We start from the raw sequence: 15913 nt of genomic DNA on the forward strand, positions 1-15913 counted from the left end.
TTTATTTGAGATAGAAAGGGGGGAGGGGCGAGAGGGAAAGGAGAAGCAGACTCCCCATTGAGCAGGGAACCTGAAAGGCAGGGCGAAGTGGGGTGGTGGTGCTTGATCCAGGGAGTCTGGGATCATGATCCTGGGGTCATGACCTGAGCTGAAGGCAGACACTTAATCGACTAAGCTACAGAGGTACCCCTACATTATTTATAATATAAGAACTGACAATATTTTCTAATATGGTATGATTACATGCCATTGCTATTCTACTGCTCACTTGATAACATTTCTAAAAACTTATCTAGATAATCAGTCTAATGTGAGAAACAATTTTTGTCATTTCTTTTTATTAGACTGGTTCTTGATAATAAGCAAATAGTAAGTTTTCTGAATTACAAGGTAACTTGTTTCCATGATTTCTGTTTATAGTACTAACTATGACAGTATTGAATGGGGAATTTTCTGCTTTATCTTGTTTCTTATTTGGAAAGTCAGTGTCTCAAAATTTTTGTTGTAGATTACAAAAGAAGCAATGATCTAAACTGCTGACAGTGTACCTAAAGATGTTATTTCATTTAGTATCAAATGATATATCTAGTTATTTTAACTTTAAAATATATATAACAGAAATATATAATTTAAGTGTAAATTGCAATGTAAAAAAAACTAAACACAGCTCAAAAAGGAAAAAGTGAGAAAAAATGGAAAGAAATATTATTTCTGAATGTTAGGCAACAAAAATATAAAAATGAACTCAATATATAAAAACACTGCCATTATTTAATTCTGACAGCATCAAATATATGAAACACCAATATTCTACAACTTCTGGAATATCCACATTCCACATGTGGGGAACAGCTTAAAAAATATGGCATTAAATAAACCTAAGAGAATGACAGAAGAAGGGATATACCCACATAATCATACAGAATCACTGACTCCTGTCAGTATTTACCCATTTTTCTGGGTATTGTTAAATCAGCAAAGCATCATTTTAATAGCTAGGATTAAAGAGAACTGCAGACATACTACCTAGAACAGACAACAGAAAACATTCTAGTTATAAAATATAGCAAATGACCTTTGTTTAAAAGATGCTGGACAATATTCAAGAAAGGCTGTTTGATTAGAAATTTATAAGGGAGAGGAAATAAGGTTAGAAATGTGACATTTTCTATGCTTATAAATCTGTAAGAAGTTAAATGATACCTATTTCTTTCTGAAAAGTCAACTGTCCTCCAGTCTACAGTAGAAGTACAATACCAATCAAAAAGATTTCTTTTTCTAAGAGTTAAACTGAAGTAAAACCGAGCTGGCTTCCAAGGGACCAATTAAGAAATTACGCCTGGGCTATATAAGATTCTTTGGGGATTTGTAAATATTTCCATTCTAGTTTTCCAGAGACAAAAATATAAAAAGGAAAAAATTAGACAAAGAAGTGACCTGTGGTATTTGGCTACTACTCTTCCAACTGGCTCATTAATAAAAGTTTTCAATATTATTTGATTTCTACCCTAAAAACTACTTACTGAGTTCAATGACTAATCTATTACCATAAGGTCAGTTCTCAACACATATACATTATCTACCAGTCACTAATGCAGTGGTATTAGTTAAGAGAAAAATCTAATACACTAGTTTTCACTGAAACACGGCCATCCCTCACATCAAGGACAGAAAACAGATGCATCTGAGTTTCTTTTATTTAGAGATATAAAATTAAGGTCAAGGAATAGATGGAAATGAATCTTTTTGGTAACTGATATTAGGAAAAATTAGTTATCTTGTATAGTTACCACGACCTTGATTTGAGTTTTTCTAGAGGTATGACATTAATTTCAGCTAACCTGTTAAGAATTTTTCCCTTAGAGTTTTTAAGTTTCTCAGGACATCTGGGTGGCTCAGTTGGTTAAGCATCTGCCTTTGGTTTCAGGTCATGATCTCAGAGCCCCTCATCTGGCTCGTCGCTCAGCGGGGAGTTGGCCTCTCCCTCTGCTCCTCTCCCTGCTCATGCTTACTCTCTTTTTTTTCTAGATTTTTATTTATTCACAAGAGACACAGAAAGAGGCAGAGACATAGGCAGAGGGAGAAGCAGGCTCCCTGCAGGTAGCCCGATGTGGGATTCGATCCCAGGACCCTGGGGTCACGACCTGAGCCCAAGGCAGATGCTCAACCCCTTAGCCACCCAGGTGCCTCCCTCTCTCTCTAATAAATAAATTAGAAAAATCTTAAAAAGGAAAGAATTTATGAGCTTCTCAAAAGTTAAATAATTTAGGGTAAAAAGGTTTCTTATTCTAAGAAAGAGGTGTACATGTGTATATATCAAAGGAAGGAAAAGTGATTGCCTTCCTGTTTGTCCTACCTTCTGAAGTTTAAAAGCTAAATTTTAAGTATCTCACAAAAAAAAAAAAGAGTATCTCACAAAAAAGTCTGCAGTGTAATCTAGTGATGTAAAAATAAATAAATGAAGAAACTATTTTTCAAGTAGAGAGAATACCTCCAATTTATAAAATCATAAAATAACTGTTAATAAACCTAACAATGGTAATAAAAAAGATAATTCTTTATAAATTCTTCTGAAAGAAAAGTGTTTAAAATTGTGATTCTCAGATTTAGAGATGATATGGCCTGGCTGCAAAATATTTTCCAAAATCGAAATTTACCCAAAGCAATGACATGATTCTTGCTCTAAACTGGATTAAAACATATACCAAACTTAAAAGTGTAGGGGTAAAGGGAGGTTAGAAAGTTGTCAGTCTAGGGGCACCCGGGTGGTTCAGTTGGTTAAGTGCTGGACTCTTGATTTTGGCTCAGATCATGATCCCAAGGTCATGAGATCGAGTCTTGGATTAGGCTGAGTGTGGAGCCTGCTTAAGATTCTCTCCCCCCATCCCTGACATGGGCTTTTTCTTAAAAAAAAAAAAAAAAAAAAAAAAAAAAAGGTTGTCAATCTAGGATAGTAGGAAAAAAATTTAGAAATAAAGCAAAACCTGTAACCAAATACTAAATTTTTATAGCAATTGCCAAGGTTAATATTAAATATTAACTGAGAGTTAATACTTACAACATAAGAATTGCTGGGCTACGTAGGGGAACTGTTCTATTATGGTCTTCATTCTATCATTAAACCTAGAAAAATATAAGAGCAAAGACTTTAACAATTTGATCACATTATGTAGGTTAGAAAATTTTCAACTGACATTGATAATCATGATTTTCTGATCCGTATACAGCACAATCACAGATTATAAATACCCAGCAGAATTTATATATTTCAGTCCAGTGTTATAATTTTTTAAATTCACTTTTCTATTACTATTACTTTCTCAAAGTTTAAGAACCAAATATGTAAGTGCAACTAAAACTCATACTTCAATGTCTAACTTAGAACACATCATATAATTGCAGATATTTTAAGATAAATTCAAGATAATACCTCAAAACTGACCAGTCTTTCTTTTAAGCACACATATATGCACATGTACAAATGCAAAATCTAATAAAAATCCACATATTGCCCAATTCCAAGAATTCTACTGTAATACAATATAAACGCAGAGCTTAAGCTGGACTTCAAATGCTTAAAGAAATGTCTGAAAATAATGTTATGATCTATAGCCATAATAAAAGAAAATACCATTATGAAATTGTGTGAATTCAAGAGTATATGCAAGAGCAGTGATAAGAAAAACTATTTCTAAGGTTGTCCTTTATTTACAAGATTAGGAAGTATTAACAGCCAGTATGCAAAGAAAGGAAACATTAGTTTATCTTTAAAAATGAAAAAATTTAAAAATATCCTAATTTAAACTGGTTACAATGTTTACTTTTTGTGGGCCATGACTGTAAATTGTGGTTCTCATACTAACTAGTGGTTAAGTACTTACTATAAGATATAGAACAAGTAGAATAAACTCATTCATGCTTTTAATGGAGCATTCTAAGTATACATCTTATTGCAGAATATCTTCATCAAAATAAAGACAGTACATTTTTAAGTATACTCGAAAAAAAATTTCAGATCCACAGAAAAATCAAGACAATACCAACATGAATCCCCGCATCCTACCCCAAGCTTCTGACTGAATTCGAATATCCTGGCATGCTTATTTTGTTCTATGTAGGTTTTTAAAGAGTTCAGTTATTTGAGAGAGAGAGAGAGAGACAGAACAAGCAGGGAGTGGCAGAGGGAGTAGCTGACTCCCCGCTGAGTAGAGCCAGACTGGGGGGAAGGGGAGGGCTCAATCCCAGGATCCTGGGACCATGACCCGAGCTGAAGGCAGATGCTAAACCACTGACTGAAACGCCCAGGTGCTCCTTACGTATCTTTAAGAAAAAAGACAATAGTGTTAAGTCCTTTTTGTACCATATCCTGATCCCATTCTCCTCCCTCCTAACATAAAATCACAACCTTGAATTTGGTATGTATTTCCTTTGCATGTTTTTTCACTACTACTATTGTAAATTCAAGTACTTAAAACTATATATCATTGCTTTCAAGATCTATTTAAATGTATATCATATACACACTCCATAAAAACGTTATTATATAGTATATAACGTTTTGCAACTTGTTTTTGTTTGAAGACATTCATTATCAAAGAGCTCTTATTTTAATAGCAATATAACAAACAGTTCATCATATGACTATGCCACATTTGCCATTTTCCTGTTGTTTAATATTTATAGTGCTTTTGATTTTCCCCATTAAAAATAAAAGTAAACAAGATTTTTCCATACATGTCTTAGTTTATCTAAAACATCTAGGAATGGAATTGTTAGGTTCAAGACTATGTATCTTAACTTTACTAAGATATTGTCAGATGCTCCCATAAGCAGCACATGAAAAGTTCTTTATTTTCTCCAGTATTTGGAAGTATATTTAAGAAAAATAGCCACTAACTAGAGGAAAATTTTAAAAATCCGTAAGTGATTAAATCCTTCCGTTTTTATCAAGTATAGCTCTAATAACATAGTTATAACTAAATAATACAAACAAAAGACACTAAAATTTGCCCAAAGGTACTTGCACAAAAATAAAGCTCTCATAATACAGATTTTCCTTATATGATTAAATAAATACCAAGACTTAATTTAGAACTACTGTGGTAGAAATGATAAGATTCAGAATTAGTTACTGAGCTTAGATCCACAATGACCAAAGGACAGTGAGGAAGAGGGAGCAGAAAATATAAATGGTTTATTAGTGTGAAGAATCCTCCCCCATTTCATTTTGGGCAGTGCTCCTCTCATGTGGTGCTTCTAAAAAAATTCACTTGGAACTTGTAAAAAATACAAATTCCTGAATCCTAGCTCCAAAGGATCTGATTCAGCAGATCTGGTAAAATGCTTTATTCAAAGTTATTCTGGTACAGGTGGTCCATAGACATTTTATGTAGTAATTCATAGTAAAACAAGGTGTTTTAAGTATGAAGGATTTTGCAACTCACTTTTTGCTTAAAAGCAGGTAACTAATTAAAATGTTATCTGTTAATTACATCAACATACTAAAGAAAATATCTTAGCAAAAAAAAAAAAGTAATTTCAATTTATGGTTGAATATGTCTGACTTCATGTTAGACCAGGTTTTGGGCTCATTATTTCAGATTATGATTTCAGATACCTAAGCACACTAAAACAAAGTTTGTTTTGATAGTATTCATATCGGGAGTTCACCACAATTGTAAGGGACAACATTAAGACTGGGAGTGACTGTGATTTAAATGAAGGTGACCAAGGAAAAACTATGAATACCTTTTTTAAAAAATGTTACTGCAAATGTCAGACTTTAAATTGGGACATTAGACTTATATACTAAAATGAAATGTCATTTGTAGTTTTCTATCTAGATGGCTACAAATGAAATCAGAACTTTTTTTTTTTTTGAAATCAGAACTTTAGTAGCAATCTAATATTCACTTCCCTGTAACTACAACCTATTAGAATCTTATTTAGATACAAAAGAAAAAAAATGCACAGATACCTAGGTTATGCAGATGTGTGAAAATTCAAATTGCAAAGATAAAAAACATCCTTCTGTATCATTTGATATTATAAAGCCCTATTTCCCAAAGATTTAAAAGAATCCGAACTTCCAGATATAAAACATTATTTTACTAGAAAAAGTAAAGAGTAAATTTCCAAGTGCAGCCTGATTTTCTTTAGTTAATACAACACTAAGCAGTATGGGGCATTCTTTTTAGTTATAGTGAAATCAATAACATTTTGGTCTTGTTTAGACGGGGCTCAGAATATGGTCCCAAAGTGAAAGGAACACTGCAGTGTGGCCATAGTCAACTTTTCTTTCCTTAATACAATACCTAACTTGTGTTATCAGTAACTAATAATATTTTTTCCTTCTACCAGCTTAAAAGTAAAAAGCATGAAACCATATATGCTTCTAGAAAATGGTTTTCCATTCAAACAGATGGAATTAACAGATTAAAAATTAAATGAACTAAAACTGTAGAGTAAATAATAGAAAAATAATATAGCTCTAAGAACTATAAGCAACTACTGTTTTTTTCATGCAGCTTTCGGAAGAAAGTACCTTTCTGTCAAAGAATGTATTCATTATACTAAATACGGATTTTAATGACAGTTGGGCCCTTCCTACCTGGTCTGTGAAAGCTGGTGGGTGCAGGCTCCTTTGGCCACCATTACTGCATATTGATGCTATTCTGTACAACAGCTGACAAGCAGCAGCAATCTCCCAGCCCCTGCTCCCCCAGCTGTAAGGGACAAGAACAAGGGCTGTGGTGATACTTGTTTATTCATTGTTGTTGCTGCTGAAGCAGCAAGCTAAGAAAAGCATATGCAATTGACACAGAAGACAAAAATGGTTCCACATCCCATCTACCTAGCAGGTCAGCTTACATCACTCTACTATGATAAAATTACTTAAGAAATTTTTTCTTTAAAAAGGGTGGGAAGAAGAGATTTAAGACAAAATTAGTGTTTTGATTAGAAAGGGAACCTATAATGTATCCAAGGAAAAAAATTAATGACACATGTAATGATCTTCAGCTCCTAGTTTAGATTTAACTCAATTACCCAAATTCTCTCAGAAGAGTTTTAACCAAGTTTGGCATGAATTCATTAATTCATATTATCTTTCCTATCCATTCTCCTGGAAAACAAGTACCTAAACTTTAATCAAGAAATGAAATTATATTTTGCTTATAAAAGGTTCCAGGCTCCCAAGTTCCACATATCTAATCATCACCATATGTTTGACATCAGACTCTATTAACAAAGAAATAAGATTTTTGCTCATAAAATTTTTTAAACAAAAACTCCAACTATTAGAAAAAAGTTCCCACGTGTAATTTATCTACTTTAAATGTGTACTACAAAGCTAAAAACTTAGTAAGTACATACTATCAATGATGAGTAACAAATAGAATTGTTTATTCTGTCAAATTACCTTTTAATTTAAATGTGATGCTATATACGGACCTATAACTTCAATTTCAAATGCAATCCTTAACTTTTAATACCGTAAGCAATTTTTGATTCTGATAAAAAGAAAATTTAGGACATCTATAAACTATTTTTTAAAATGCTAGAACTGGCTGACAAGTCTAAATATTATTTAGTCAAGGAGGCTAGATTTGGGATTAAAATAAAAGTATAAAATACAGTAATATCGAAAATCAGATCAAAATATTTTGGAAAAAAAGGAGAAAAAAAATCCAATCTTTTATTTTTCTCAAAATTGCAAAAACAATTGTTCTGCTTAGCAGCAGTCCAAAACCAAATAATGCTACTAAAAATAAAAGAAATAATTCTGAGAATCACAGGATAACAAAATTACTAAATACATTATGAAAGCTATACAATGAAAAAAAAACTGACAGCAAATATCAAAAAAGGATTTTTAAAAATGAAGACATTTACACAAAACAGTAACAAACTATTAACCAGTGGATTTGATCAGCCTCAGGAACTACATTTTGAAACATGCTATAAAAGTTTCTCTTCCAAATGACTCTAGTCATGAAACAGGAAAGTAAAACTAAGTGAAATCGTATATGTTAATGAAATAGCAAAAGTATAGGTTTGTAGGTGCTAAGAACTGAAATTCTATTTCAAAATATTTTATGAAAAATTTAAATCTTCTCATTAATTGAATAAACCTTTTGAAAGTGCTTATAAAATATAATTCTGAAAAGAAAAAAATAGGTTAAGTATATATTTTATTTGTTGACCAAGAAACAACACAAAATACACACAAAATTGTTTTAAACAAACATCTAAAAAAAATTTTAAGTTAATTGCCTATTCTTTAATGAATCCTCAGCAACATGACAAAAATCTCAATAAAGGAAGCTGTTTGCAGCTGAAAAGTTGCTTAAGATATGTTGTTCTTATAAACTAAAATTATACATCAATGACAAATAATGAATAATTTCAAGTCCCTTCACATGAGGACATGTTAAATTACTTCTATTTTAGTTTATCCAAAATATTCTTTCCCCCTTAAGAATAACTATTTCAACAAAACAGGAACACTGACAGTATAACTGCATTTTAGGAACAATTAAGAATTTTTCCTGAAAATGAATGTTATTTAACCTGCAAAGTGCATTTAACCAAAAATACAAACACTGAACAAACAAGAAGTCTATCAGTGGAAAAAAAATAACATAGTAAATCCTTTCCTCCAAATCTTGACATAACAAACTACTTATCAAGGATTAGTTAGATATAGATAATCAGGTTTGCAAATTTAAAACACTCTAAATCCTTAGAAAATGTCCTTTAAAGAGTAAAGGCTAGCCAATTGCACACAGTAGTAAAGGCCTTTATTAACCTGTCTTCTAAAATAACACATACTACTAATTAGTTTAAAGTTTCTTACCCTGTAAGAGCTGCCCAAATACAAGAAAACTATTAATATTTGCATCTAGTCTCTTAGATGTTAAATTATTTAGTATAGCTAAATATATGGAAGTTTCTAAGTCAGAATATAGCTATAGAGGGAGGACTTTAGGATGTTAAAAATTTGTGTCCAAACAGTAAGTTTTGACAATTACAAAGATCACAAATCATAAACACCCCAAATTAGAAACAACTCTGTGGATTCATGTCTTTACTCAAAATATGAACTCAAAAGCTATCTCTCTTCCTCCATTTAACAGTAGGCTATGTGTAAAAGATATCTGGATTAAAAGTGAGAAATTGAATCTAGTTCTCCCCCCACCCCCCAGACACTCAGAAACCTTATTTTTCACTTTCTGTCTTAATATTATCTAGTCTGAAAAATCACTGGTTAAATTAGAGGGGGAAAACTTGTATTCATTTTCATCCCCTTCAAACTAAGCTGTTTTTTTCATAACACTGTCAAATCTAAGTATGAAAACATTCTATAACCTTGTATTTATCTCCAATAGTATTATAGTGACACTTTACAGAATGACACCAATATCTGAACTTCACCCTTAAACTGATTTCTATTAAATATTAACATTTTATTTAACTTTAACTGTTAATGGATTCACATTCCTGGATTATCTACCTATTAATAAATATCGAATATTAGCTTTTAAATATTTTGATCTGTATTTCCATGTTCAAACATACATTGGAGAATTTGTCTGGAAAAGAAAAAAAACTGAACATTGTTTAAAGATACAAGCAGTTCTATGACCATAATTACACTTCACTCTTAAGACTAAATTACATTTTTCTTATGAAAACAAATCTTTGTTATCTACCATATCCTCTATATAAAATAAATATTTTTAGGAAAATAAATTTAAAGAAAAAAATTGTAGTATGCTTTATTTTAGTAGAGCTCACTATAGCATACACTTTATAAAACAACACTATGGTTATTACTTTATCATGTAACTAATATTTTCAGCATGCAAAAATTAACCAATATTTAGCAATATTGCTCAATAAGTTCATTTACATTATACCAGATCATTATTTAGAAAACAGCCAAAAGTTTTACTAGGTAAGTATCTGAAACTTTCAACTGAAACTGTAAAAAAAAATCAAAGAAAATAAATATACTGGGAAAGTGGCCCTCTGATAAAGTATTTTCGAGGTAAAGATAGGTCACTGGAACATTCTACATTTTTAGAGTTTGCAATTTTTGATATGAACAGTTTAAACATTTTACTCAGAGTATCTATGAGTAAGACACTAGTTTCTGCTTAAGAAAGTGGGTTTTTCAGTTTCAACCAAAATGCCACCCTTGGTTAGGATGGTATTTGGAATACTTTAAATTCTCTTAAAATAGTTTTATTAATCTTATCTAATGTAGGCTCTACCTATCACTATATCTGTCAAACAGCCAAGCACCAAATTCTACTTGATTTAAACCCTCCATTTTGAGATGAAAAGTCCACTATGTAATTCTTCTATATAGAAGTGTAATAATATTAAGAAAAAAAAATCACCATGTAATTCTTCTATACAGAGTGTAATAATGTTAAGAAAAATCACTAAATATGTACTTATTTTTAGAATAAATTCAGTTGGAATTGGACCTAATAAAACGTGATGAGAATATCAATTACATTTTAAAAATCTGGAGTTTTTAATAAGAAAGAGAAGTCCACCTTGGCCACTTCACAGATTTCTGTGAATAAATCTTTGATTTTAGCTCACTTAAAAGTTCTAGCTTTACTGTCTAGTTCAATTCTATTGCAAAGAAATAAAATAGCACACTTTTAAAATTCATTAGTATACCTTAATCTCCTATCATGTTCCAATGCATTATGTGAATGTTCAATCAAAGAAGTTAGGTTGTTCTCCAGAATTGGCTCTCTCCTAAAGGTCAAAACCTGCAATAAAAATGTCATGTATTATAGCATGAAGACACTCAACAGATTTCCGCCTCCTGCAGTTCCACAGTTGATCCCTAAACACTGAAGTAAAATCTTCAAAATGACCCCAATGTTGCCTGTGTTCAAAGAAACCGTAACTTGAAAATGTTTTTTAAATAGAAATAACTTGATTAGAAACACCTGTGATATGCTTTATCATCTGAAGCCTCTTCAAACAAATCAGATTAATATGTTTCTGCTTTCATTTCTCTTTAGGGCATTCGTTTTCAAAGTATTGTGTGTGTATGTGTGTGTGTGTGTAGTAGGTAAGTGCTGGAGGACTGTTAAAGGGGACTCCATAAGGAATATACCAGAAATATAGTTCGTACTTCTAAAACTCATAAAATCCCACTGTTAAAAAAAAAAAAAAAAACTACTCAAAGGACAGAGGTAGATTTTTAACTATCTTTCTCCTCAAATCATCAAATATTTTAATGATGACAGAAATTACCGTTATTCTTACGTTTAATCTTTTGCCATGCCCGAGTGAACAAATTATACTGATATTTCCAAATATTGTAAGACATTGCAATTCTAACAGAACAAAATTTACAATTAACTTTTTAAACAAATTGAAATATTTGTTAAGTAACAACTATTGGGCCAATGGTTTTTAAAATATTTAAAATAGATTACACCACAAAGAGATGTGGTGTAATCAAATGTGTACGAGTGGCTTCATTTGTTTCACCTGAATCTTAATGATTTAGTGGTAATCAACTGTATAAAAATATAAGGTTGTTAAACTACCAAAGGTTTATAACATACTATATGTTAACCATAATGCTCATGGTTTTCTACTTTTATTTAAGAATAGCTTAGGAAAAGAAATAAAAGCCAAAAAAACCTTTATTCCTCTGCCGCCAAATATTTGATTGTTTAATGACAAAAACCACACATGTATTACTCGCAAACACCAATCCAAATACCATGACACTTTGAAAAATTAAAATCATTTCTACATAGTCTTCCTCAAAAGATATAGACAATGTTTTCTGTATTTGAGCACTCTGAAAATTAAGGTATTGTAACTTTAAATATCACAGAAGAAAAATAGTAGAAACCAGTATGTACTCCATGCCAAGTGTAAACTTTTTTAATAGAAGGGAAACAACAAATACTAGATAAAAAAGAACAAAAGAGGTTTGGATATAAGACAAATATTAAACCAAATGTGTATAAGGAAAAATACGTAAAAAAAAAATCTCTAAAATAGTACAACTCAATACCAAATCTATTACAAAATACAGTTTAATATTTATACTTCGAACCCAGGGCAAAGTCTTTCCAGTTCAAAGATTTTTTTAGTGAAATAAGACAGGAATAAACAAAAGTATACTAAACTCACAATTTGATAAAAATTGTTGAGAATAAAATTCATACATATATTTAATATCAATTCCAATATTTGAAACTTGTCTTTCTAAAAGATCCTAAAAGGAGAAAGACAAGGGGGGGGGGGGGGCAAAAGAAAATCATTTCCTTAAAAGAAATCAATATTTATAGAAAGGCTCTACAGTTAGTTGTCAATGCAAATAGACAAATATATAAACATGTATTAGTAACATAATATTCTAAAATTGATGTTACTTTTAAAATGTTAAGACAATCATGACTTTAAAGCTCTAATACTATCACTTGTAAAAATTTAAAGCAAAATGGTTTAATCTAATTTTTGACACTTATTTGAAAGAAAGTGGTGGTTATTACTGATTTCCTTTGGTCTTAAAGAAATTTAGGACTAGCAAATTTCAGCACGTCATAGTTTGAGTCTAATTACATGCCAAAATTAGTTGTCCCGCCACAATGTTTCTAAGTTTGCTGAGTAAAAACTAATAATAATAAGAAATAACAAGACGACATGTACATGAATACTCTGGTATGACAATTCTGAGAAGTGTTTTCTAGTTATACTCAGACCTATAATCTGTTTCTTCTAAAAAAGGGTTAAAAAAAAATCAGTGTGGGAATTATTAAGCTTCACTAAACAAAAGGGAGAAAAGACAAGAGCAAATTTTAGGGCAGTAATTTTTGAAATGAGAGAAAAAAATTACAGAATAAAATTTCAAAATTGTGTGTCTAATTGATTTATTTTTAATTGGAGAAAACTTATGTATCATGTAGAAGAAATATCTAATATAATCTCTGAGCATTTATTTTTTTCTTTTTTGTAAGCCAAATTAACTGACCAATATTGAAGTATATCGTGACATTTCGAATAGTTACTGCATACCAATAAACAGAAATGTATATTTATACACGTCTTCACAAAACAAAAAACAAAAATGCAGTACACAAAGTATGATGAAACATGGGATCCAGAATACGAAAGCTATTTTGAAATTTTTATCCCTAGTTCCGGTTCTTGATAACCTAAAAAGGGGTATTAATCTGATCACAAAAAATGCGGTGTTACATACAGCAAACACCTGAGGCTACATTTTGTAAATGTACAACTAAGACAAGAGCATTCAAGCAGTCTAAAATTGCACTTTTACTTGGAATTTTAAAAATACTATGAAAGGCAAACAAATGAAAATCAATGCTATTAGGAAGACTAACACCTTACACCTTCTCTCTAGTGCCCTCTCCCCAATATTATATAAACATATCTTTTAAAAAGAGTAGAGCGGCTGGGGCAACACCTTTCCCTACCATTGTTTTCCAGTGATAACATAGGACTTTCCTAGCCCTTGCAATGGAAAATGAATTATCAATTTCCACAGAGTAACATGGATAATACAAATAATATACATCTCTTGGAACTTATAACCTACATGCCCACAAATGTAAAAACCCGAATCTTCCTCTTATCTAGCATCACATAAAGGAAAAATATTTTGAATGCTATGGATTTTATTTAGGTGCTAGTGCATTCTCAAGCTTTAAGTGTAGTATTTTAAATAAAGAAAGCCTTCACTTCTTTTTAAAAATGGCTTATGAGACAAAACAATCCTTCACCCTCACTCCTCAAAACAAACAAAAAAAACCCATAAACCAAAGCACTAAAAAATATGGTTAAATTTAACCAGCCTGGTGAATTTTAAAGCCTTTCCCCACCCCATCCTCAAAACTCCGTAAGTCACATAGTAATTTAAATTAAAATTAAAATATAAAACCCCAAATAACAACATTCAAAAAGAAAAAAAAAAACACCAAAACCCACTAGTTCTGATATCATAGGTAAAATCACATTTACAATAGAAATGGGGTCTCCTACAACTTCTTTAAGTCAAATTTTATAGAGAGGATAATTAGCACCTTTCATGAAATTTTCATGAGACGATGCAAAATAAACAGCTTTGAAAAAAGGAAATGAACAAAGATTCTGTAATTGCAATTCCTGTTACAAAGGCAATACAAAATACTATGATTTATAAACTCAGCTATTTCACTCAATATAAGTTTTATTTATAGCCCTACAGAGATTTATAAAAGTCATGGGATCTTTTCATTTGAATATTTTCTAACAATGCATATTTGACCTAATGTGAGACTACAAACTCTTAAGTTTCAAAATTTCAACCGCTATTCATAAAAGAAAATTTCTATTAAATTAAAAATATTTTAAAAAGTATCCTCAGCTATCTTGTTTATCACTGAGTTTAGTGATTTTCTTTTGAAAACCACACCCGCCTTTTATCAAGATGCAATTAAACGGAATGACAAGTTTGGTAATAAACAGAAATATATTGACGGCTGTCTCAAGCAACATTAAACAAAAATCAACTGAAAACCCACCACGTAAGACACAACACACCCACTCTGCCGCACGCAATATATTTCTTCACAGTGAATTTATCAAGGAATCATACATAGGCACCTGCGCATACTTACCTGTTGTACTGCCTAAATTAAGCAACGTAAATTTCTTGTAAATCTTGTACAGCAATGGCTGAATTACCAAATCCTATGTATCTGAAGTTAGATGTGAATAAAAATTTAAATACATCCAATATTTATGGACAATGTGGAGGAGCTCATCCTTAAGAAAAATCAAAGTTTCTCTTCATCAAAATAAAAGAAACAGTTCTCCCGTCATCTGCATCGAACAAACATGTAGCTGAAGCTGAAAAATTTGTTAAAATTAAAAACAAAAAAGCCCCAAAACAAAACAAAAAACCTAGATACTACAGTCAGTTTTCAACCAGTAGAGAACAGGGGCAAACACACAAAAAGTCTTGCCATTTCAGCCCCGTAGAATCGCAATTTTTGAGAAAACTGCCTCTCCGGTTTTAGTTTTAATACACATTTTGGAACCATTCGAAAGTCCTTTATGGAAGAAAAAAACAGTACACTCCAGCTCCCCCCCGCCCCCCCGCAACTCCCCGTCCGAACGTTTCCCATTTCCGTGGTTCTCTGAAAGTGTAATTTTTGGAGAGCCGAGCGTCCTCGGCGGCGTTCGCCATCAGACCCCCGGGCCCGCCGCCGGGCAGCCAATCAGGGGGTCACGAGGCCGGGGTTCGGGGAGCTCCGTTAGATACAATTTGAAAACCACGACCGCGCGCTCTCCCATTCTCCTCGGGGACGGGCTCTCCGCGAGGGCGGGTCCTCGGGGCTCCACAGAAACCGACGCGTCGGCCGCGCCGTCGGCTGCGGGGGTGCCCCGGGGGTGCCCGGGGGGAGCCCGGGGGCAGGTGGGCCGCCCCGGGGGCAGGGGCTCGGCGCGTCCCGGGCGCCCGCGGAACTCGGCGCCCCCGCCCCCGCCCCGCGCGGTCCCCGCGGGCGACACGCACACGCCGGGCCCTCGCCCTCCGCCTCGAGCGCGCGGGCCCGAGGGGGCGGCGGCGGAAGCCCAGGTGGGGGCACCGGGCCGTTCGGCGGTGCGCGCCGGGGGACCCCGCGGAGACCCCGCGGAGACCCCGAGGCACCCGCCCGCCGCGCCCCCGAGGAGCGGTCTGAGGAGAGCGCGGGCGGCTGAGGGACTCCGCGGCCCGCGCCCCCTGAGGGAGACACCGGAGCCAGGAGCCAACGTCCAGTCCCGGGCCGGGCCGGGCCGGGGTCGCCGCAGCCGCAGCCGCAGCCGCCGCCGCCGCCGCCGCGCCGCGCGCTCGCTTCTCCGCGGGCCTCAAGTGTTC

At 33.5% G+C, this 15913-nt stretch overlaps 1 protein-coding gene across 43 annotated transcripts in view; it reads right to left on the reverse strand.

Annotated features, from left to right (window-relative positions):
• LOC144288107 (uncharacterized) overlaps positions 1-15913 on the reverse strand; it is a 128095-nt gene that overhangs the window by 73261 nt on the left and 38921 nt on the right. For 31 of the 43 annotated variants that reach the window (XR_013356063.1, XR_013356058.1, XR_013356081.1 and 28 more), the window contains exons 2-4: positions 10699-10793; positions 6611-6725; positions 3059-3123 (exon numbers count right to left, since the gene is read on the reverse strand). Coding sequence is in view for 5 of the 43 variants with exons in the window: in XM_077855822.1 (XP_077711948.1) it covers positions 3059-3123; positions 6611-6654 (109 nt within the window). In the remaining 38 variants the exon portion in view is untranslated. Of the gene's footprint in view, positions 1-3058; positions 3124-6610; positions 6726-10698; positions 10794-12183; positions 12269-14672; positions 15379-15913 lie in introns of those variants that run through there. The other 12 variants (XR_013356078.1, XR_013356090.1, XR_013356072.1 and 9 more) reach the window with 7 other exon arrangements.

Source organism: Canis aureus, chromosome 17 (assembly GCF_053574225.1).
Source record: "Canis aureus isolate CA01 chromosome 17, VMU_Caureus_v.1.0, whole genome shotgun sequence".
Lineage (NCBI taxonomy): Eukaryota > Metazoa > Chordata > Mammalia > Carnivora > Canidae > Canis > Canis aureus.